General features: G+C 43.6%; 1 protein-coding gene across 1 annotated transcript in view; it reads right to left on the bottom strand.

Annotated features, from left to right (window-relative positions):
* Positions 1-5864: 5864 nt before the first annotated feature.
* The window catches only part of CDNF (cerebral dopamine neurotrophic factor), a 33044-nt gene continuing 13136 nt past the window's right edge, over positions 5865-25772 (bottom strand). Inside the window, exons 2-4 of the mRNA XM_063445449.1 lie at positions 19451-19578; positions 10409-10550; positions 5865-6173 (exon numbers count right to left, since the gene is read on the bottom strand). Coding sequence (XP_063301519.1) covers positions 5995-6173; positions 10409-10550; positions 19451-19578 — 449 coding nt within the window. The 3' untranslated portion in view covers positions 5865-5994. The remainder of the gene's footprint in view (positions 6174-10408; positions 10551-19450; positions 19579-25772) is intronic.

Here is a 25772-nt window from a genome sequence, read left to right as displayed (position 1 = left end):
TTGAGCCGTTTTTTCGGAGCTCCTCTCTTAGACGTCTGTTCAGTTGCTTGGTTGGCCACGCCCCCCCATGTATATATTTTTTAAAGGAAGACAACCTAAGGTATTAAACCTGGGGTATTTTGAATCTTTTCATGCAGCCATTTTACCACCAATCTATGCCAAATAAAAAAAATAATAATAATAATTGGTGATTTTTTTTGAGACACATAGAAATTTAAGAATATATGTACTGAGAACTTTAAGGGTTACTGCCAAAGGACACCCCACTATGTGTTCAACATCATTTCCTGAGTACAGGGATACCACCCATGTATAGGGCTAAAAGACCTTATTTGCTCAACGAGTACCTCCTGACCAGAACGGACCTCACGAACCACATCGGGGAAAAACTCAGGGTCTATTTTCTGGACAACCCCCCAACACAGACGACCCCGACGATAAGATGGGAAGCCCACAAATGCGCGATACGGGGACACTTTATACAACAAGGAGCCCTACTTAAGAAACAATCGGAGGCCCGCCTAACCCAGATCCTGACGGACATCCAACACGAGGAAGACCTCAACAAACACACGCCACACCACACTCACCAAACGCGACTCCTACAGCTAAGGCGCGAGTTAACCTCGCTGCTTCACTCTAAGTTCCATAGGGACGCGATAAGACACAAAGCATTCTTCTCCCTACACGGGAACAAGAGCGGAAAACTTCTAGCCAACATGCTAGCTAAAAAAAGACAGCTCACATACATTGACAGAATCAGAGACAAAAGCGGCAAACTCCACCGCCTCCCGACCCATATACTAACCGCAATACGGACATACTACGCCGACCTATATTCCCTACCGCAACCACACACAGAGAAGGCGAAAACACAACTGCAAGACAAAATACGCACATACCTTAACGCACACCCGTCCCCGACTATAGATGGCGACACGTCATCGCTACTAGATGAACCTATAACGCTAGAAGAGCTGACACTGGCGATAAAACAAACTAAACCGGGTAAGAGCCTGGGCCCTGACGGCCTCCCACTGAAATATTACAAGACCTTTGCGGACAGCTTTTATCCACCGGTAGTGGAATCATTCAACGCGGTGAGGGAAGGCCAATGCATCCCCAAGCAAGCCCTGACGGCCCACATCACCATAATCCCCAAAGAGGGCAAAGACGGGGAACAATGTGGGAACTACAGACCAATCTCCCTCATCAACTGCGATGTTAAACTCCTTGCAAAGATCCTGGCGACGCGGCTTCAGTCGCACATCCCCAGACTGGTCCATCCAGATCAGGTGGGGTTTGTGGGGGGCCGCAAAGCTAGAGACAACACTACCCGAGCACTCACCCTCATGCACGGCAAGGGGGCGGGAACCGGGGGCCTTCTCCTGCTGTCCACAGACGCAGAGAAGGCCTTCGACAGAGTTGGTTGGACGTATCTCTTCGACACCCTGACACACGCAGGTCTGGGAACACACATGATGCGATGGATAACTGCCCTATACCAAACACCAATGGCACACGTCCTTGTAAACGGAGCGCTGACCCCCGAACTTACAATACATAACGGCACCAGACAGGGTTGCCCCTTATCCCCCCTGCTGTTCATCCTAGCCCTAGAACCATTCCTGACACACATCAAGCGACACAGTGACATCACAGGAATTGCGACAGGCGACGTCCACCATAAAGTGGCCGCCTTCGCAGACGACCTGCTGTTCTTCGTCACCAACCAAGAAATATCCCTGCCCAACATCCAACAGGCCTTTAAAGATTTTGGAGAGATCTCTAACCTAAAAATAAACTATTCTAAATCCCATATCCTAAACATCAGCGTCCCCAGCAGACGCGCCGGCCCCCTACGCCAGAGCTTCCCGTTCCAATGGGCTGACCAAAAGATCAGGTACCTGGGAACCTGGCTAACCAAAGACAGCAAAGACCTCTTTCAAGCTAACTTCGCCACCACACTTTCTACCTTTCAAAAAGACATGAAGGACTGGGCACACCCGCACATATCATGGCTCGGGATGGTCCAAGTCATCAAGATGAATTTCCTCCCACGCCTACTATACTTGTTCCAAACCATCCCCATTAAACTCCCCGGGGCGTTCTTCGCCGCACTAAAAACAGTTATGATCACATACATTTGGGACGGTAGACGCCCCAGGATGAAAGCCACCATACTAATGAAAGGACATGGGGGCCTAGCACTGCCGGACTTCCGCTTATACCACACGCCCACACATCTCCTGAGGGTGATGGAATGGACGAAGAGCGGAGTCCATAAACTATGGAAAGTGGCGGAAGAATCGGAGGCAAACATGCCATTAGCAGCCATGCCCTGGGGCAGGAAGGACCCAGACACCCGAGACATGTCCCCATACACTAGATTCACCCTGAAAATATGGCGCAAAGCGTCGAGGACACACAACTTAGCGCCCTACCCCTCTCCCCTGACACCACTGATACACAACACTGACTTCACGCCGGGTCTCGATCCTAAAGCATTTCAGGTAATCCTCCAGACCCCGATCCCGAGACTACACCACATAACCACCAACGGCAAATGCAAACCACTAGCGGACATGCTGGGGGACGGGACACCCACTTTCATACAAAGCTTCAAACACGCACAACTTTCCGCCTTCGTACACACCCTACCACAGGGAACCGCACTCACCAGAAACCGCACAACATTCAAGACACTAAGCAATAACCCAGACCCACTACCACACGGAGTCTCCCTCTTATACACAATGCTGCAGACAGAGACACCTACTACTAAACCTCTATTTATGGGGAAAGGGGAAACGGCACTGAACAGAACGTTCACAGACGTAGAGTGGGAGCAGATATGCTACCTCACTCACCACTGCTCGACACACAGCAAGACCCAAGAGACGGCATTTAAAATCCTGACGAACTGGTACCGCACCCCACACCTCCTCCACAACATAGACCCAGAACACACTAACCTCTGCTGGAGGTGCGAGAAGGAAACAGGAACTGCACTACACATTTGGTGGGACTGTGAGGTAATTAGACCGTACTGGGAGGGCATACACAGCATACTAAAGATGTTCTCGGACGCACCCCCTCCCCTGGAAGCGGCAGCAATGCTCCTTCACCACCCCACAGTACCCAGATCCAGATATAAGAAATCCATGACGGTTAGGATACTGAATGTAGCCAAACTGTTACTCCCCCAATACTGGAAGCAAAAGACTACACCCCCGTTAAAGGTATGGTTCGCCCAGATGGAAGAACTTAGGGCAATAGAAGACCTGATCATGACAGCCACAGACAAACCCCAGACTTACGCGGAGATCTGGACACTGTGGCTCCTCGAGACCGCCAAAGACGCCTTTCTAGAGAAGATTAAGGACAGGGAAGTGGCCTGTCCTTAATCTTCTCTAGAAAGGCGTCTTTGGCGGTCTCGAGGAGCCACAGTGTCCAGATCTCCGCGTAAGTCTGGGGTTTGTCTGTGGCTGTCATGATCAGGTCTTCTATTGCCCTAAGTTCTTCCATCTGGGCGAACCATACCTTTAACGGGGGTGTAGTCTTTTGCTTCCAGTATTGGGGGAGTAACAGTTTGGCTACATTCAGTATCCTAACCGTCATGGATTTCTTATATCTGGATCTGGGTACTGTGGGGTGGTGAAGGAGCATTGCTGCCGCTTCCAGGGGAGGGGGTGCGTCCGATAACATCTTTAGTATGCTGTGTATGCCCTCCCAGTACGGTCTAATTACCTCACAGTCCCACCAAATGTGTAGTGCAGTTCCTGTTTCCTTCTCTTTAAAAAGGTGGAACAACACCATAGAGATAAAATATAAAAGTGCAGCAATAGGTCCAACGCGTTCAACACAGGAACTTCATCAGGGACCGCACAATAAAAAAAATCACCAGCAGTATTACAGATTGTTAAAAAATATACATCCTCATACTGCTGAGATATTTACACCTCTTCATGTATCCTATAAGTGGGGATTGTAACTCTGCCCGTGACCTTCTCCTGTCCGCTGCTCACACGCGTACGGCCAACTCACTCTTGTAGGACTTCTCGCGGGCGGCTCCCTTCCTATGGAATAGCCTGCCTACTGCCATCAGACTCTCCCCTGGTCTTCAATCGTTTAAGAAGTGCCTTAAAATCTATCTCTTTAGGAAAGCTTATGGCCTGCCAGAGTAATCTCTACTTCACATACCTGTCTCTTGCTCTCTCCCAAAGGGCAGCACTCTACTCTCTCCTCCTGCTCTGCTTCATTCCCACCTTATTTGATTGCTATTTCCTGTCCTAATGTGTTTTACACCCCACCTCCCACAGACTGTAAGCTCGTTTGAGCAGGGTCCTCTTCAACCTACTGTTCCTGTAAGTTTTCTTGTAATAATCCTATTTATAGTTAAATCCCCCCCTCTCATAATATTGTAAAGTGCTACGGAATTTGTTAAGGCTATATAAATGGCAATAAAAATAAAATGTCAATATTTATTCATGAAAAAACAAAATCTTAAAGGACCACTCTAGTGCCAGGAAAGCATACTCGTTTTCCTGGCACTAGAGTGCCCTGAGGGTGCCCCCACCCTCAGGGACCCCCTCCCGCCCGGCTCTGGAAAGGGGAAAGGGGTTAAATCTTACCTTTTTCCAGCGCTGGGCGGAGAGCTCTCCTCCTGCTCTCCTCCTCCGATCCGCCTCTTCTCCTCCCCGTTGGCTGAATGCGCACGCGCGGCAAGAGCTGCGCGCGCATTCAGCCGGTCACATAGGAAAGCATTCATAATGCTTTCCTATGGACGCTTGCGTGCTCTCACTGTGATTTTCACAGTGAGAATCACGCAAGCGCCTCTAGCGGCTGTCAGTGAGACAGCCACTAGAGGAAAAAGGGGAAGGCTTAACTAATTGAGAAACATAGCAGTTTCTCTGAAACTGCTATGTTTATAAAACAATTAGTTAACCCTAGCTGGACCTGGCACCCAGACCACTTCATTAAGCTGAAGTGGTCTGGGTGCCTAGAGTGGTCCTTTAACTCAGACCGCATTTGGTCAAATAAATAAATGTATAAAAATGGACGACAAAATGTAAATGAACACAAGTGTTTCCATTTGACCAATGGTGTATTAGGGATTTTAAAATGTTTATACTTTTACAGGACTTTTAGGTAATGATTATAGGCACACCTTGATGCCCACCTAAGTGGAGAGGCAGGAATATAATTTATTTTGAGTTTTATTGTGTTGGAGGCTTACCTCTTAAATCTTTATGTTGTGAGGTGCTGATCACTACAAGTGTTGAGAGTGTTCAGGATTCTTCTGCAATTGCACTTGGTGGTGATGATCACTATAGCAGTGTTTCCCAACCCAGTCCTCAAGGCACATCTACCAGTCCAGGATTTAAGGATTACCCAGTTTTGTCTAAGGTGTTTTTAGAAAAAAAAAGAAAAAACACCTAAGACAAAACTGGGTAATCCTTAAATCCTGGACTGGTAGGTGTGCCTTGACGACTGGGTTGGGAAACACTGCACTATAGCATTCATTAAGTTGATGACCTCTGGCTCTATCCTTTGAGGGGGCAGAACTGGTGACAGGTGCGTAATACTGTATTTAGGGGGACGGAATATACAATTAGGTTAGTTGAATGCAGTTTGTTGTTGCTACGTTTGCAACCAGCAATATATTATTAGTGTCCTCAATTATATGGCTACTTATGAAAAGTGAGAGTAAATGTTTTAACCAAGCTTCCCCTTCCATCCCAGGGACCTCTCATTTCAAGTTTCAAAGCATGCCACGTTCAATAAGCATTACTAAAGAAAAGTAAATTTACTATAAAATATCCAGTGTAGACTGCCTGGGGAAAAATGTGATAATTCCATCATATTGTTTCAACTTTATTTGGCACAGTCTATTGTTACATTCAGTTTATTTTGTGAATATTTTAGAAATTATTCAAGTTCTGGAAGTACAGTTCATAATGACAATTCATTCTGCAGTAGGCTGGCACATTGTTAAAGATCCGCCTTCTGGCTTCCCGCTGTATATTTCGGAGCCAACTCTTTTATAAGCTCCACAAAGTCTGTTTTTTCAATGCAGGCTCGACATGTCTCTCCCCATCCATCTAGTATCTTCCTAAGGTCTGCCACTTTCATCTTAGCCAGGTCCATTGACTCCAGGTCCAATTGTTTCTCTGTATGAACAGGATAAATGTAAAATGAAAGTGCTTCATCAACTTTGTTTGATTATATTTATTTCTTATATTTGCATGGCATCATTATGACAGGAGGCTAAAAAATACTAAAATTAGAGAATCAGTTGGAGTCAGGAGAGAAGGTGACAGTTAGTGACCTGCCACTGTGAATATGACAAATATGATGTTTATGTATGCTACAGCATTGCTATAGCAAAATCTTAAGAGCATTCACCTTTAACCATATATGTGCATATCTATCAAAGCTATCAATGGATGAGTATTCCTGATGATAACAACAAGAGAGACATTGTGTGCCATTTATTTAAGGCTGGGCCTGTATTTATGGGAGGGGCTTGGTTCCCCTTTAAAAGGGCCTCCTACCCTTTCCCTCACACTGTTATGGGTCTGGCGAGTTGCAGGTGACGACTACGAAGCGGCGTTCATACGTTTATTTATTTATTTATTTATAAAATATTTTACCAGGAAAGATACATTGAGATTTCTCTCGTTTTCAAGTATGTCCTGGGTCCACAAATCATTGCATTGTTACAGTTAGTGTACAATAAAATACAAATACAATATTAATATACAACATATACAAAATTTAACATAGAACAGATAGGAAATATATAATCAACAATGACAGGTACATTCTGTTTTCAAGTATGTAGAGAGGGATCTCTTAAAGGACTTTAAGCTTAGGGAAGATTTTAATTTGTGCGGGCTTGGTTCTGCTTTTGTAGGTCTCGGATCTCTAGTTGCAGTTTTTTATTTAAACTCTCCAGAGTAAAGACAAATAAGTTGATAGGGCCTGAGGGGATACACCCAAAGTTATTAACCCCTTAAGGACACATGATATGTGTGACATGTCATGATTCCCTTTTATTCCAGAAGTTTGGTCCTTAAGGGGTTAAAAGAACTTGGTGGTGTACTAGCAAAACCATTTACGGATTTATTTAACCAATCATTGTTAACAGGAGTAGTCCCAGAAGATTGGAAATTAGCTAATGTTGTACCCATTCACAAGAAAGTTAGTAGGGAGGAGTCGGGCAACTATAGGCCAGTAAGCCTTACTTCAGTAGTGGGGAAAGTGATGGAAACCATGTTAAAGAACAGAACTGTTGAACATCTAAAATCACATGGATTTTGAGATCAGAGACAACACGGGTTTACTTCAGGGAGATCATGCCAAACTAATCTTATTGATTTTTTTGATTGGGTAACTAAAGTGATAGGTCAGGGTGGTGCAGTAGACATTGCTTACCTAGATTTCAGTAAGGCATTTGACACTGTTCCACATAGAAGGCTCATCAATAAACTGCAATCTTTAAGTTTGGATTCCAATATTGTCAAATGGGTTAGGCAGTGGCTGAATGACAGGTAACAGAGGTTTGCAGTCTACAGAGTATATTCGAAGTTACCAGTGGGGTACCTCAGTGATCTGTACTTGGAGCCATTCTCTTTAATATTTTTATTAGTGATATTGCAGAAGGTCTTGATGGTAATGTATGTCTTTTTGCTGATGATACAAAAATTTGTGGCAACTGACATTTAATGTGGGTAAATGTAAGATAATGCATATTGGGCGTAAAAACCCAAGGGCAGAGTACAGAATATTTGATACCCTACTAACCTCAACATCTGAGGAAAGGGATATAGGAGTAATGACCTAAAGGCAGGCAGACAATGTAATAGAGAAGCAGGAAATGCTAGCATAAATCAGCACAGTAAAAAAAATCAACACAGTAAAGGAGGAGATTATATTTAAAGAAGAAAAACTTCCACAACAAGAGGACATAGTCTTAAATTAGAGGGGCAAAGGTTTAAAAATAATATCAGGAAGTATTACTTTACTAAGAGGGTAGTGGATGCATGCAATCTGTTTTCCTGGCACTGCAGGTCCCCTCTCCCTCCCACCTCCCAATCCCCGGCATTAGAGCTTCCCATAGGAAAGCATTGAAAATGCTTTTCAATGCTTTCCTATGGGGAATTGAGCGACGCTGGAGGTCCTCACACAGCATGAGGACGTCCAGCGACGCTCTAGCACACAAATCTGTGCTAGAGACATGGAAGTGCCCTCTAGTGGCTGTCTAGTACACAGCCACTAGAGGTGGAGTTAACTGCAATAATTTCACTTGCAGGGTTAAGGGTAGTGGGACCCAGTTGGCACCCAGACCACTCCAATGGGCAGAAAAACATTTAAATAGCGGAGACCCATGAAGTCACAACTAGAAGACTGAGGAAGCCAAATTGAACAGTGAAACGCGTTTCTTTATTGATAGACTATTTCTTATATTTGGTATTAGTATTTTTACACTTTTATTGTTTTTTATAATAAAGTAATACTTTTATACCTATTTGAGTCTCCTGCATCTACACAGATGAGTGTGTAGTCCCAAACTACACTAAGCTGTTTTACTGAGCCAGGAAATAGGCTCTACACTTGTGAGTATACTCCTACTTGTAATAAGCTGTAACTCATTTTTAGTGGACCATCACTATATATATTGTCTTTTATTGGGAGGTAACGTTGGACATACACCAGTGCTGGAATAAAGAGGGGGGAGGTCGCCCATAACGGAACAAGCATTCCATACCAGAGCTAGGTCATCATAGCTCTGGAATATGTGAGTTTTCCAATTTTTCTCCCTTAAACTCTTATAACAATAACAATATTACACTATATGCAATTTCTCTTTTAAGGTACGGAAGATACCAATATACTAATTGAAAGATCCCAGTTAAGTGTTACAATATTTTATTGGTGCACAACATAATACTGGGTTAATATATAAGCGCTCCACTGTTTTAAACTTTGTATTTCATGGGCTTGCGTGTTTGTGGATAATTACACATTCAGTGTGGAAGTAGCTTGATTTTTTAAAGGGACACTATAGTCACCTGAACAACTACAGCTTAATGTATTTGTTCAGGTGAGATCTATAGCTCCCTGCAGGCAATCTAATGTAAACACTGTATTTTCAGAGAAAATACAGTGTTTACATTGATTGATAGGAATACCTCACTCAGACGGCCACCAGAGGGACTTCCTATCATGCAGGGCCCTAAAAAGGCCCTGTACACGTCAGACATATTAAAATACGTCTGACGTGTGCAGGAGAGAGAAGGCACTGTGTGCGCGCCTTCTCTCTCCAGCCTGTCAGCAGAGGAGGGGGACGGGCAAAGACCGCGAGCTGAGATGTCAGTCACCTCTGCTCGTGGCCGCGCACACCGCGCGCATGCGCGGTAGTGCGCTCAGGACTTCAGAGGGCGGCATGAATGAGTGCATGGGGTGTAGTGTGTATATCACTCCGGCCCTGGCATCACTGAGAGGCACACGAGGGAGCTGAGCAGGAAGATCAGAGCTCCATCACCGCCCACCTCCACTGTGCCTACCCGCCTATCTGCAGCCAGCCCCACTGGACCCCAGGGAAGAATCCACTCCAGCACTCCCAAAGGTAGGGAGGCTGGGTGGATTAAACTTTAAAAATAAAAATTGTGTGTGTGTGTCACTGAGAGTGTATATGTTTTTGTCAGTGAGTGTGTAGGTCTGTTTGTCAGTGAGAGTGTAGGTGTGTTTGTCAGTGAGAGTGTATATGTGTTTGTCAGTGTGTATGCGTGTCTGTCACTGAGAGTGTGTGTCTGTCAGTGAATGTGTATGTTTGTCAGTGTGTGTCTGTCAGTGAATATGTGTGTCTGACACTGAGTGTATATATGTCTGTCAGTGAGTGTATATATGTCTGTCAGTGAGTGTTTATATGTCTGTCAGTGAGTGTATATGTGTGTTTGTCAGTGTGTATCTGTCAGTTAGTATATGTGTGTCTCAGTGTGTGTCTGACACTGAGTGAGTGTGCATCTGTCAGTGAGTGTGTATGCATTTCTGTCAGTGTGTGTCTGTCAGTGAGTGTGTATGCATTTCTGTCAATGTGTGTCTGTCAGTAAGTGTGTATGCATTTCTGTCAATGTCTGTCAGTAAGTGTGAATGCCGGTGTCTGTCGGTGTGTATATGTGTCTTTTGGCGAATGTGTGTTTTGGTGAATATGAGTGTGTGTGTGTGTGTGTGTGTGTTACAGTGAATAAATGAGTGTGTATGTCTGTGAGGAAGAAGAAGAGGAAGAAGTAGTAACTATATAACATTTTTGTGCACAGTATATTGCTTTGCTTTTTTTTTTTTAGTATGAGTGGGCTTCCTGAACCCCCTGAAGATGCTTTGAATATTACTAGCAACATACCATATTTCAGCTCACAGATCTGAATGTCTGTTTTCCGGAGTCTTTCACAGATTTTGTCAACTGGTATGTGTGCACTCATGGGCCGTGTAACTTCATTTAGGATCTTCGTAGCCGCATCAGTGGTGGCTCCTAAATAATAACACTTAGAAACAGTGCCAATTAATAAATAATTCATAATACAATATTTCTATATTCAACACAAAATAACCTACTGCTTTGTAAAGGCACCACCTACTCACTTGATATCTATGGACTTATGGTGGAAAGTATATCAGCTCTAAATAAGTCATCAATGATAAGTATTAAATTATGGACTCAGGTTATTGAGTTATTGGTATGGGATCTAGAAAGACCAAAATAATATTTAAAAAAGAGAGAGAGACACCCATGCTGCAAGTTGTGTAATATATTTAGTTTTTTTTAGTTTTCTTTTTTTTAAAGGAACACTTTTTAAAGAAATACTAAAATATCTTCCTAAGACTAGAGTATTATACTACCCATTTAGTTTTATGCCTCCTCCCAGAAGTAATAAAATATGCAGATTTGCTTACGTTATATCCCGTGGCTGCAGCTCTGTCTCTGGCTGATATCATCATCACTGATGATCTCATCCAATATAACACCGCTCCACAGGGAAGCATTGGAGGGATACTGTGTATGTGTGGCAATGCATCTCCTTATATAGATGCATTGACTCAAAGATTCCCCCGGAGGCCCCTCTAGTGTCTGTATGAGTGACAGCCACTAGTGGTGGCCTCAGGAAGCAATGTAAATTTTGCATTTCATTTGCCTTGATTAGACTGCAGGGACAGGATCCTTGCACCGGAACCACTGCATTAAGCTGTAGTGGTACTGATGCCGAGAGTGTCCCATTTAGTAATGTTTTATTATTGTATGCCAATTTTGCCCAGTTTGACCTTGCAGGTTCTCCATGACAGCACTTTACTTTTCTTTTTCTTTTTTTTGATGGAGAAGGAAACAGAGCCATTTGGTTTTGTTCTATTGCTTATCCATGATTGATCTGATGTGTGTTCTAATAATACTTCTCAATTATATGATTATTTTCTCAACGTTACTTACCCTAAATTGCTAGGAGCATTTGGATTTTTATATTTAATAGTAGGGATAGTTTTACTGTTCACATGGGTCAAATTAGGAGTTCCTGACCAACCCATGTACATATCTGAGGCAACACTACCAGCTCTTGTTTGGTTGTTGATGGTGTTTTCAATATAGTGCCAACTAGTGAGCTAATGAATTTGTAATATGATTTTACCACTTAAGAACCAAGGCTCTTCTGAGATGTGACACATTAGTTACCAAAGCTTTTTGGCACTTTTGCCATGCTTTCATTCTACCACAATATCAACCTTTCTGCTTAAGTGCACCCATACATGCTATATATAATTTGTTATACGAGAAAAGGTTCTTTCTTTTGATACCCTATATGTATACATAACACAACATTAAGTATGATTAAATATTGAAAATGTTTAAAAAATTAAAATTGTTTTACATTTAATATCTTCTACAAAACGAGTGCAACTAAAGAAAACTAAACATAATAGAATCACTAATTAGTCCTGACTGCTAAAATGTGCAATACAAAAAGATAAAAAGATAGTTTGTGTAGGTGCTTCAAGAAATAAAGTATAATAATAATGAAATTTGGGTGTAAGCAAATTATGTGTGGTCCCACTAATGTAAATACATTCTGAATTTGCATTTTGAATACTCCAGTACAATGATACCCAACATGTATACATTCCTCCCAATATTTCAAATGGACAAAGAAGGACACTTTAAAGGGACACTAAAGTCACCAGGACAACCACAGCTTATTATATTTGTTCTGGTGAGTATAATCATTACCTTCAGGCTTTTTGTAGTAAACATTGTTCAGAAAAAAGATTACAGCCTAGGGATACCTCCACTGGCCACTCCTCATATGGCTACTAGAGGTGCTTCCTGGGACAGTGCTGCACCACTTACATGGAGATCCTGAACATTCCTCATAGAGCTCATTGATTCAATGCATCTCTATATGGCGTCTCCAGGATTCATATTTAGATGGGGGGGCACATGAGAGGCCAGGGACAAAAGTAGGGGGGGAGATATAAAACGTGTATATATGTGTGTGAGTACATAATATGTAAAAAACAGATAAGATTTGTATCTTGTAATACCTTTTTTATTGGACTAATACGGCTACAATCTCTACTTGAACATTAAATATATATACCGTACATACACAGGCGCCAGGTCACCATGGCGACTAGAAATTTTGCCCTGGCACCTGGGATTTGTCAGCCCTCTGCCAAGTCGAGCAGGAATAATTAAAGCAGGAACAAGCTCACTGATACACACGCTTATTACAGACAAGCTCATTGACACCCACACAATTTCACTACAGACAAGCTTACTGATACACACACAAGTTCACTGACACACACAATCTCACTACAGACAAGCTCACTGACACACACACAAGCTCACTACAGACAAGCTCACTGATACACATACACGCTCCCTACAGGCAAGTTCACTGACACACATAAGCTCACTAGAGACAAGCTCACTAACACACATGCTCACTACAGAGAAGCTCCCTGACACACAAGCTCACTGGCACACATGTTTACAACAGACAAGTTCACTGAACACACACAAGCTCACTACAGATAAGCTCACTGACACACAGACAAGCTCACTTGGTAGCAGGCACATACACATACAAGATCACTCTGTCGTGCTAAGTATTGGAAGCCTACCTGGCACTGGAGGCTTTGGCTGTGGGAGAACTGAGAGGCCTCTTTCTCCAGCAAGGTCCTCTGCTAGAGAGTGGGGGCGGAGCTTCATGTTGGGGTGGAGCTTGCGTATGGGGAGGTGATCTTCCATGTAGGGGCAGAACTTGTGTGCCAGGGAAGCTGCTGCACAGTGGCAAAACTAACGTAGAGATGGCCCCGGTGCAAAAATTGTTTAGGGCACTTGAAGACACATGCCCGTGGGGTGGCCCTAAGTGCACGGGCCACTCGATGGGCCCCAGTGTAACCGCAACATTAGCACTGCCTGTAGTTCCACCACTGCGTGTATGTGTATATAGGAGTCTGTTTATGGTGTACTATGTGTAACTAGGGGCTGTAGTGTGAGCACATGCTCACGTACAGGAGCTTTTGAGATTGTGTGTGTGCTGAGAGGGCCTGTAAAGTGTGTGCGTGTGCATCTAGGGACTGCAGTGTGAGTGTATGTGTATTTAGGTTGCATTGTGTGCTTATCAAGGACGCCCCTGTCTATAAGGAGATGCTAATTGGCCAGGGCTGTGTTTATCTTGTGGTGGCTCTTTCCCTGATCTTCCTCCTTGACAGTCTCAGCCAAACCAAGGCTTTCCTATGGGAAAGCTTTGGATTGGCTGAGAACACCACATGTATGATCTCAGCCAAGCAGGCAGATCAGGAGCAGAGCCAGCAGCAGCAGACTGCAATAAATGTATGATTTTACTATATTTAGGGGGGCGAGGGGAGTCAGGCTGGCTAGATGGGGTTTTTAACTATAGGTTCAGAAATACATGTTCTATAGCATTCCTTTAAATTTAAGAAGTTGTGTGAGGGTGTGGTCATGGTAGGGCCATGTCATGATATCATATAGGTGTAATCAACCAATCTCTGCCCACCTAGAGCTATATATACCCTCAATACATGTTACTCTATACGCTGTCCATATTATGGTTATCAGAGAGTGTTTATCTTGTTTATATCATTGAATATTCTGACCTTGGCTTGTTTAAGACTATTCTTCTTTCTGTATCCCTTGACCTTGCCTTGTCTTATCACTCCTCGTCTCATTCTGTGTCCCTGATCTTGGCTTGTCTCATACAATTCTATTTAGCATTAAGTCCAGCCACTCTAAGGCCCAGTAATACACTTTACTATTCAGGTCTACTTTAGTTTAGCTGTTAACTTAAGTACTGCATGTTGGGTCTTAGTACACAGTTATGACAGAAGTATAGCAATTCCATCTGTTAACAGTTACATGTTCTGTCATGCACAGGCGGGCATTTTATCTCCTTGAACATCCACAACAGAGGATGCATAATCAATTCCTTTACTAAATAAACAGCCCAAGAGGAATCCTTTTTCCCCCAATATTTTTTACTGAATTTTGGCAAAATTCAGAGTAAAATATTTCAGCAGCAAATCAAAACATCATATAAACCTGGTTTGAATCTAAATAGATTATTCACTAAAATGAGAATTCAAAGTACATTCCATATTTAAGGCCACAATAGCCAATTTAGCACAAAAACCCCAATTTCACTATGAACGCACTTTGAATTCTCACTTTAGTTAATAACCCTGTTATACCCAAGTTAGACGAATACTAGGCATCTAAACAACTTTAGCTTAATTAAATTAATTAGCTTAATTAAGCACTTAGGGCATATAGATCATGCCTCTGCAGTCTCACTGCTCAATTAAATAACTTTTGTTTCTGTTTATGTGGCCATAGTCACACCTTCAATTGCTGTGCTCACACAGCCTGCATTAAAAAAATGGTTGTATTTATCAGATGTTAACTTGCTTTAGAAGCTTTTCTCTCCTACTCTGTAAAATAAACTTTAATCACACGCAGGAGACTCCTGCAGTGTCTAGAAGGCTATTAAAAGGCAGGACATAAGAAATACTAAATTAAACAGAATGTGCAATAAAGGAAGTTTAAACATTAGGTATCTCTACAGGAAGTGATTAGGAAGGCTGTGCAAGTCACATGCAGGGAGGTGTGACCAGGGCTGCACCAGCAAAGTGATTTAACTCCTAAATGGCAGAGAATTGAGCAGTGAGACTGCAGGTGCATAATCATTTATACAAACATTGCTTAATAAAGCTAAAGTTACTTTGGTGACTATAGAGTCCGTTTAAGTATAACAGGGTTATTCACTAAAGTGAGAATCCAAAGTGAATTAGATTTTGTTAGTTGAAAATAGCCAAACTAGAAGAATAGCTTCTGACTTAGACAATGTTTAGTGAATACCCATGTTATACCCAAGTTAGGAGAATACTTTAAAAAAAACAAAAAAAAACACAACTTTCAAATTTAAGATCAAAATAGCCGAAATGTCAGCAATGCTTTCATTTTAGCAAATCTGACCTTAAATTTAAAATTTAAGTTGAATTCTCACTTTAGTGCATAACAATCAGTGTAACAAATAAAAACACTTGCTTTTATCTGAGTCATACTTTAATTGTCACATTTGCATTACCAGTAATATACCCAATATTCCTTTATACATAATGTAATTAACAAAATATAATGCATAATCTACTACCTGTGATCCATCAGTCGTACTAATATTGTGTACGTATTTGCTGAATGTCTCTAATTTCCTGGAAAAGTTTGATAACATCCATAAAAAAAAAAAAAATTCAGCAAATAAATAAATAAATAAATAAATAAATAGTGTATCCATAAAAAGTGGATATACACAAGATATCAGTCATTCTTACTTTATCTGATTACTTCTTGGAAGAATAAAATAGTACAGCGAGGACGTAATTATGTTGAAAGTGCTTTACAAGGTAATTATTAGCATTGCAAATACAGGCTTGGTTACCTTATAAGCAAACATCACAAAGCATACATTCTTATATCCTTCTTGTGCAAAACATTCAGGTATGCAACATATGGCTTCGTGGATTATTCACTAAGCAGTGAATTTTTGTGAATAGCAAAATGAAAACTTAAAGGGACACTCCAGGCATCCAGGCCACTTCTGCCCATTTGGAGTGGTTTTGGTGCCAACTCCCACCAACCTTTACCCTGCAAGGGTAATTATTGCAGTCTATCAGATAGCCAATAGAGGGACTTCAGTGTTCTTAGAACATGAAAAGTGTTTTAAACGACGCTGGTTGCCCTCACGCTATACATGAGGACCTTCAGCATCGCCGGTATCCCCATAGGAAAGCATTGAATAATGCTTTCCTATGGGTAGGTCTAATGCGAGCGTGGCCATTGCCGCTCATGCGCCTTAGGTCTCCCCCGCTGGCTGAGGTCGACAAGGGAGGAGAGTGGGCAGGCCTGACCCAGCGCCGAGGCAACATGGGATGGGGGGTGGGAGGGAGAGGGGCACTGCAGCGTCCTGCAATGCCAGAAAAACGGATATGTTTTCCTGGTACTGGAAAGTCCCTTTAATTAACAAGTCACGAAAGATGAAAAAAGTCAAATAAATATCTAAAAAATATAAAACAGCAGCTACCAAGTTCACATGGACCTGAGATTTGTTTTGTCCCTGGTATATTCCACTTCTACTAAGGTCCATGTGTGTTAGAAACTGCTATTTTATATAATTGCACTTTTTGTTTGATATTATTGCACTAGTGGTCTAATGTTCCTTTAAATATGTCTGTATATTTAATTATTGAGTAGAACTACAAAGGAACAGCAGTTGTGTAAGAAGACCCGACGGAAAACAGGGGCCTACGCTGAGTTCGTAACCGCCAAGCTTGCGCTCGAGAGCCTCACGCAGAGACCGAGCACTGGCACCCAACAACAGACCGGTTCAGCCGAAACAGACAGTCACACTATGGAGCGACGGTCCCAGAGGCCCCCCTGGGCACTAACAGAGACACGCAAGGTTTGGCACACTGCTCCAACGACCAATGGCGCCCAAGATGGCGGCCTCTCCAGACCACGAGCTGGCCTCATGAGACGAAGAAGAACAACATGTGGACCTGCTGGCCCCGGATAGCCTTACCCTAAAAACTCCACAGACGGTACCCCAAATAAGAGGAGACACACTCATGCACTACCTGCTCCCCTAGGATCCGGCGAAGGTGGACCACACAATTGACAACCCAACGACAGGCAAACCACTGACGACTAATGCGGTTCACTTACATTCTGACCCACTGTACCGCAATGTTATTGTTGTTATAATGATAATTTCAGTTTTCTCTTTTCTCATGTACACTACGATAGAGCAGCGTGCACTATCGCATGTCATGCGCTTACACATAACCGCACTTGCTAGACAAGCCTGCTAACGTTAACAAGCCACGAGTGGCCTTATTTGGGTACTGACCCTGTCTTAACCCCTTAAGGACACAGGACATGTGTGACATGTCATGATTCCCTTTTATTCCAGAAGTTTGGTCCTTAAGGGGTTAACCAGCCTGACTTTCACACCACACCACTAAAAACAATGTGCACAATTAGCTGATATCACATAATGTACCTGTATGATGCATATTTGCCTGACTGCTCTTTGTTATCAAATGTTGATCACTACACCCTGGTGGCTGTTGGGGCCACATGGGCTGTACCTTGTATTATCATGCAATGCAAAAATAAAGAATTATAAAAATAATATCATAAAGTATTACTTTATTGAGAAGATAGTGGATGCATGGAATAGCCTTCCAGCTGAAGTGGTGAATGTTAACACAGTGAAGGAGTTTAAGCATGCGTGGGACAGGCATAAGGCTATCCTAGATAGAAGATAAGGCCAAGAACTAATGAGAGTATTTAGAAAATTGGGCAGACTAGATGGGCCAAATGGTTCTTCTCTGCCGTCACATTCTATGTTTCTACACTGAACAAAATTATAAACACAACACTTTTGTTTTTGCCCCCATTTTTCATGAGCTGAACTCAAAGATCTAAGACCTTTTTCTATGTACACAAAAGGCCTATTTCTCACAAATCTGTCTAAATCTGTGTTAGTGAGCACTTCTCCTTTGCCGAGATAATCCATCCACTTCACAGGTGTGGCATAACAAGATGCTGATTAGACAGCATGATTATTGCACAGTTATGCCTTAGGCTGGCCACAATAAAAGGCCACTCTAAGATGTGCAGGAGGGTCTGAAAACCAGTCAGTATCTGGTGTGACCACCATTTGCCTCATGCAGTGCAACACATCTCCTTCACATAGAGTTGATCAGGTTGTTGATTGTGACCTGTGGAATGTTGTTCCACTCCTCTTCAATGGCTGTGCAAAATTGCTGGATATTGGCAGGACCTGTTACACACTATCGTACACGCCGATCCAGAGCATCCCAAACATGCTCAATGGGTGACATGTACAGTGAGTATGCTGGCCATGCAAGAACCGGGATGTTTTCAACTTCCAGGAATTGTGTACAGATCCTTGCAACATGAGGCCGTGAGATGGCTTATGGTAGAGAAATGAACATTCAATTCACGGGCAACAGCTCTGGTGGACATTCCTGCAGTCAGGATGACAATTTCACGCTCCCTCAAAACTTGCGACATCTGTGGCATTGTGCTGTGTGATAAAACTGCACATTTTAGAGTGGCCTTTTATTGTGGCCAACCTAAGGCACACCTGTGCAATAATCACGCTGTCTAAACAGCATCTTGATATGCCACACCTGTGAGCTGGATGGATTATCTCGGCAAAGGAGAAGTGCTCACTAACACAGATTTAGCCAGATTTGTGAACAATATTTAAGATTTAATAGGCCTTTTGTGTACATAGAAAAAGTCTTAGATCTTTGAGTTCAGCTCATGAAAAATGGGGGCAAAAACAAAAGTGTTGCGCTTATAATTTTGTTCAGTGTAAGTTTCATTGGGGCTATATCTTAAAAGAGATTGCAAAAGTTGTAGTTTTTAATAACTTCAGCCTTTGCAAGACCTATCACCCTCTGACAAGGAGGTATGCAGGGAGGAGGCAGGAGCTCTCAAGTAGAGCCTTCCTGCTGTTTCCCTTTGCTCGTGGGAGCCAATAGGCGCAGGAAGAAACCTTCCCCCGGTTGTTTGATTGAAAACTGTGAGGGGTTTCTAATAGAAATCGCCACTTTTATAAACTGTCATTAGGTCAATATAATGTATACTAAACAGTGGTCCTTTAAGTGACAGTTCAGCTTTTAAAGAACATAATTTATTAATAATGTAAAATGTTTTTGCTTCTCCAGAAAAAAAAATATTTTTTTAAAAATATAAGTACTTAAATGGAGTATTGATATTTTACATCATAGTTTTACTTTCAGACTAGTTACATACGGAATACACTATAAAGGGTTATACCAGACGGTTTTCTTTTCCTGTAGAGCCTTTACAGGTATTAATTAATTCTCTCTCTATGGAAGCTGGTGTAAGGTCAATATTTCTTTTTGTCAAAGAGTTGTAAAATCCTCCCAAATATTCTTTGCACACTGAGAAAAAAACAGACAAATATTATAGTTTAAAAAATAATTTTATGCATTCATAATATTGCTAATTAATATTTTAAGTTCTAATTCTAATTTAAATAAAACATTTTTTCAATGTCCAAAAAAGAGTTATTGCTGCAAATCATTCCATGCAAATCACAACATGAACCATGAATCAAACTCATACAGTGATGGTTTAATTGTTCAAACCAAGCACATTATACATACATTATACTTAAAGGGACAATATGGGCATCAAAACAACTTTAGCTTACTGAATCATACCTCTGCAGTCTCACTGCTCAATTTTCTGCCATTTAGGAGTTAAATAGTTTTTGTTTCTGATTATACAGCTCTAGTCCTATAGAATGTAAGCTCGTTTGAGCAGGGTTCTCTTCAAACTATCGTTCCTGTAAGTTTTTTGTAATTGTCCTATTTATAGTTAAATCCCCCCTCTAATAATATTGTAAAACGCTATGGAATCTGTTGGCGCTATATAAATGACAATAATATTAATAATAGTCACATCTACCCTGGCTGTGACTCACACAGCCTGCATGGAAAAAAAGGTTTTATTTTCAAACAGATGTTAACTTGCTTTAGACGTTTTTACCTACTGCTCGGTAAATTGAACTTTATTCACAAACAGAAGGCTCCTATGGGGTCTAGAAAGCTATTAACCCCTTAAGGACAGAGCTTCAGAAGCTTGTCTTTCACTTAATGACAACAGCATTTTTTGCTATTTGCGTTCAACTGCAATTTGCATTTTACTAATTTATTGCACCGACACATATTATATACCGTTTTTTAAAGGACAGAAAGGGCTTTAATTTGATGTAACACACATATATATAAGTGCTTATTTATTATAAAAAAAAATACAGAAATATGCAAAAAAAATGAATTTTTGTGTGGTTTGTTTTACAGTTTTTGCAATAATAATGTGTACATAATTAGTGCAGGTTAAGGAAAGTAATAATTCATGTAGTTGTTCTGAATTACAGAATATATAATGTGTCTGGGATTATAAGTTTTTTTTTTTGGTAGTTACAGGTCACAAAGCACAAGGAGTAAAATAAACTTTTAAAGTGGAACAATTTTAGAATTTGGTATGTTTGTCTTGTAAGCTTAATAGCCATAAAAGAAAACAAAATTGCCACACAAAAGTATATATTTATATAAAGTAGACATCACAGGCTATTTACCTAAGGTTGTTTTGACACTTTCTACGTAGCCATTTTACCGCCAACCTCTGCTAAATATTGGAGTAAAATTCCCAGATTTTACTATTAACATGACGTAAAGTCATGATTTTATTAATGACACGGAGGCGAGTATTATGCTATCTCTTTCTTACTTTATTCCTCAGCAGCAAAGAGAAATATAACTGAAAGAGAAAATATGTAGAATATGAACAATATATAACAGGTACAACTATATCTGCCTAGTAACAGGGCAGCCAATCAGTCTCTAGGAACAGTCCATAAATCTCTATCCTTGTACTTCCACTTCCTCTTCTTTGCCTTCTGAACCGAAGACCCAAACCGAAACATCCATTTCAGCAACTAGTAACTTTCAAACCGGTAATTTCCATAGAACGAAATCAAGCTGTAAAACAAAGAAATAGGTGGTAAACTCCAAACTTAGGATCTGAGTGTAACATATCGTATACACATGACCTGTACTTAACGAGCGTCCTAGTTAGAATAGTATGAATATATGTCACACCCTACAAGAATCATGCACTCAATACAAGTAAACCAAATGTACTCACCGTGAGAGAAGATCACCCCGATTGAAGCATAATTGTAAACTTACCCCAGAGCCACGGGTGGGTGGGTGGGAATAATACTCGCCTCCGTGTCATTAATAAAATCATGACTTTACGTCATGTTAATAGTAAAATCTGGGAATTTTATTAATGACACGGAGGCTCCTATTATGCTAGTTTAAAGCTGAGCTACAACCAACGAAGAAACATGTTCAATCGGGCGGAAATAGAAATCACAGAATGTAGATTCCTTAGACCAGTCCGCCGCTTTCAAGATATCATCCAGGCGACATCCCATCGTAGAAGCCTTCGATGCCATGGCACCCCTAACCGAATGAGCCGAAAAAATCGAAGTATCAATTCCTGCAGCGGAAAGTAGACCCTTAACCCATCGGGCTAACGTAGTCGAGGAGACTGGTAGGAACGGTGCCTTGAAGGAAATAAATAGTGGAGGCAAGTCCGTTTACCTCAACTGTCGAGTATGAGCCAAATACGCCTGGAGACAAGCCACAGGACATAAAGCAGGTCTGACGGAGCATCTAGGGTAGTCCACCGACTTGGAAGCCGACTTAGTCCTCCTTGAGATATTAAATGATACACCTTCGGGGGTGAACGAAATCGCGTTCCAATCTAGAGCCCTGACGTCCGATACTCTTTTGCACGAAAGCAGGCACAGAAGCATGACCAGTTTCCATGACAGCTGTTTGAGAGTCAGGTCTTCATTACAGGGCCAGGATTCCAAGAAACCAAGGACAACATTAACATCCCAAAATGATGCGTATCTAGAGCTTGGAGGTCTGGCGAAACGGATACCCTTCAGCAATCGGCACACAACAGGATATTGTCCAATCGGAGATCCATCTATCCCTCTATGTCCGGCCGAGATGGCCGATCTATAAACATTAAGGGTACGATAGGCCAAACCCGAATCGAAACGTTCAGTCAAGAAACTGAGCAGTGCAGTTAGAGGAGCAGAAAGTGGATCCAGCAATCTTCCCAAGCACCAGCTAGACCACACACGCCATGCGGACTTGTAAGCCGTTCTGGTACCTGGTGCCCAGGCATTCTCCAAGAGTCGAGCAGTCGCCTGCGAAACGTCCGCGACACACCAGGGTCCCCTGAGATCAGCCAAGCCGTGAGTTGGAGCAAGTTCTGATCCACCAATTCGTGCGAGTTCCCATCCGGATCCAGAAGCACATCTGGCCTCATTTCGATCATCCGTGGGAAGTCTATGGCCATTTCCAGGAGACGGGGAAACCACGGTTGAGATTGCCAGAGGGGAGCTACTAGTACTATCGTGCAATCCTGTCTGGTCGAGTACGTCAGCGTCCGGGATATCAGGTTGAACGGTGGGAACGCAAAGTGGCGTACTTGCGGCCACGTCTGTAAGAACGCGTCTACCGCCGCGGCTGCTGGGTCCGGCCTCCAACTGAAGTACTGGGGCAGTTGGGAGTTCAGTCTGGAAGCGAATAAATCCATGTGTAGTGGACCCCATAGCCGATCTATCTTTTGAAAGGTCGAGGATAGCAAATGCCAATCTCCTAAATCTCTCAGGTAGCGCGAATTCCAATCCGCCCACTCGTTGTCCAGCCCCGGGATGTGTTCGGCTGTAACCGATATAGCGTTGTGGAGGCAAAACTGGCAGAAGTCCCTTGCCAGGTTCGCCAGCTGCTTCGATTTCGTACCACCCAGGTGGTTTATGTACCTGACCGCGGACACATTGTCCATGCATAGGAGTACGCAGCAATTCCCTTGAGTCGGAGATAAACTCCGAATGGCGAACGAACCTGCTAGAAGTTCCAGGCAATTTATGTGTAAATTCGACTCGACTTCGGACCATCTTCCACCGGTGGAGACACAGCCACATCGAGCGCCCCAACCGTGTAGGCTTGCGTCCGACTCTATAATCATGTCCGGCGCGGAGCCGAAGATGGCCCGGCCGTTCCAGGCTTCCATGTGGTCCAACCACCACTGTAGCTCGTCTCTGGAGTCGTCGTCTAGGGTAAATTCGCTCTCGTACGAGCCCCCGGATCGAAGATGGGACCCTTTCAGACGTTGTAGGGCCCGATAGTGTAATGGGCCTGGGAAAATCGCCTGAATTGACGAGGCCAAGATGCCGATCACTCTCGCCAGCTGGCGGACGGAGAGAGAGGTGGCTCGTAGTGCACGCCTTATCTCCTTCTTCATCGACCGAAGTTTGGTCTCCGGTAGGAACAGAAACTGGGTGACTGAATCGACTTTGAAGCCCAGGAATTCTATCCTCTGTACCGGTTCCACAATGGATTTTTCCCAATTCACGAGGAAGCCTAGGCCTTCCAAGAGGTTCACCGTCCATCCCAGGTGTCTGAGAAGTTGGTCGGGGGACGAAGACATAATCAGTATGTCGTCCAAGTAAATAATCATGCGGACCCCCCGAGCTCTGAGGAAAGCCACCACGGGCTTCATCACTTTGGTGAAACACCATGGAGCCGAAGATAGACAGGTAAACCGCCATCGATGACCTCGCCACGTAAAGTGCAATAAGTCCCAGTGCTCTTTTGCCATGGGTATAGTCAAGTAGGCATCTTTGAGGTCCAATTTGACCATCCAGTCTCCCTGACGGAGCAAGTCTCGTAGGCAGTGAGCGCCCTCCATCTTGAAGTGATGGTAACGGAGGGAAAAGTTGAGGTGTTTGAGGTTTATCACCGGGCGGACACCTCCGCCTTTCTTGGGGACGAGAAATAAGTTGCTCAGAAACCCTGGGTGATCGTAGGGGATTTCTTGGATGGCTCGTTTGGCATACAATTCCGCGATCTCCGCGGTAATTAGCTCGGACTGCTCGTCCGGCAGTCTCAGTTCCTGTGGGATAAAAGTTTGGACAGGGGGAGATAACAAATCCATGCGGAAACCCCTGACCGTATCCAGTACCCACACATCTGTGGTAATCATACCCCACATATCTAGAAATAGCGCTAGTCTGCCCCCCACATTTGCCCTGCAAAACATATGTTTTGGGGTACTCACCGTAAGGGCGTCTGTATGAGGGTTGTCCACGACCTCCTCAACTTTGCCACGGTCTTCCACGTGAGGGAAAAAAGGGCGTTGGTTTATACTCTTGGTAGGTTCGGGGGGCGGAAAAGGAACCTCTGTGAGTCCGCGAGGGACCTCTAGCTCCACGGCCGGGCGGACGGCTCCTATACCTCCCGGCCCCATGTAAAACCTTAGGGCCAAAAACCCGTTTCAGGTTTGATTGGGCCTTATCAAGAGCGGTGAAGGTACGCACAAAGGAGCCCAAATCTTTGACAAAACACTCTCCAAAGAGCATACCTTTGGCCGAGGCACCCGGCTCCTTCACAGCAAGGTTTAACTTAGGCTCAATTTTGAGCAGAATCGCCTTGCGGCATTCAGCCGACATAGCTGTATTCGCATTGCCGAGGAGGCAAATCAACCTCTGGACCCACCCAATCGCTTCATCAAAGTCGATGGGTTTAGTTCCAGCCTTAGCTGCCTCCAAAAGCTCATAGAGCTTGGCAGCGGGGCCCAGGGTGTCCAGGATCTTGTCCTGGCAATTATGTAGTGAAAATTCCAGCCCTTTCCTGGGTTTCCAACCCGTTTTTGCCAGGAACTGGGAGATCTGAGGGTCAACCTCTGGCGTCTTGCACGCCGCATCAGGCACGGAAGGCCTCGGGCACTCGGCCCTCAATTTACTGCGCCCCTCTTTGGAGAGAGGGGTACGCATACGAAGTGCCTGTAACTGGCAATGTGCGTGGGCGGGTCCCATTCCGCCGAGCGAGGATGGCGAAGGTCATCTGGATCGAACAGGGGGTAACCCTGAGGATCACAGATGTCTTGCCCCTCACCCGGAGGAAGCGCCGAAGCGTCAAACTCCGCCTCATCGCCGGAGCCCCCTTCCTCATAGGAGGCGTAGTCAGGGGGGTCCGAATCTGACTCTCCAGTCTGATCGGTATCCGATCCATCATCACGGGCACGCGCCCGTTTCCATTTTCTGGCCGATTTTGCCCGGCCAGCGGCTCTTTTGCGCGGAAAAGCGCCATCTTGGACGGCCATAGGCGCGTCAGTCAGGGCAGGTAACACCTGCGTCACATCTGGAGAGACATGTTTACATTTTGCCTGAGCCTTGCGACCCGCCTGAGTCTGAACAGCAGGCATGGGAGCAGGCAACATGGCTGGGGCCAAGGGCTGTGTCAGTGCCTGTTGAATAGTGTGAGAGAGGGACGAGGACACGGTCCCCATGGCCGAAGCCAGAGCCCTCTGCATAGTAGAATCAATAAGGGCCTGGAACTCCTGTGAGGGAGTAAGGCCCATGTCCCCTGCGGTAGGGGTCTGAGAGGGGTCCATAATTGGGTAACTGGGGCTACCAGAACCCTCACCTCTAGCCTGCATAATGCGCAGAGAAGAAATAAAAAATGTTATGTACTGACCCTTA

This window comes from Pelobates fuscus, chromosome 3 (assembly GCF_036172605.1).
Source record: "Pelobates fuscus isolate aPelFus1 chromosome 3, aPelFus1.pri, whole genome shotgun sequence".
Classification (NCBI taxonomy): domain Eukaryota; kingdom Metazoa; phylum Chordata; class Amphibia; order Anura; family Pelobatidae; genus Pelobates; species Pelobates fuscus.
The sequence above is the reverse complement of the archived record's forward strand: the minus strand, read 5'-3'. Positions and strand labels throughout refer to the sequence as shown.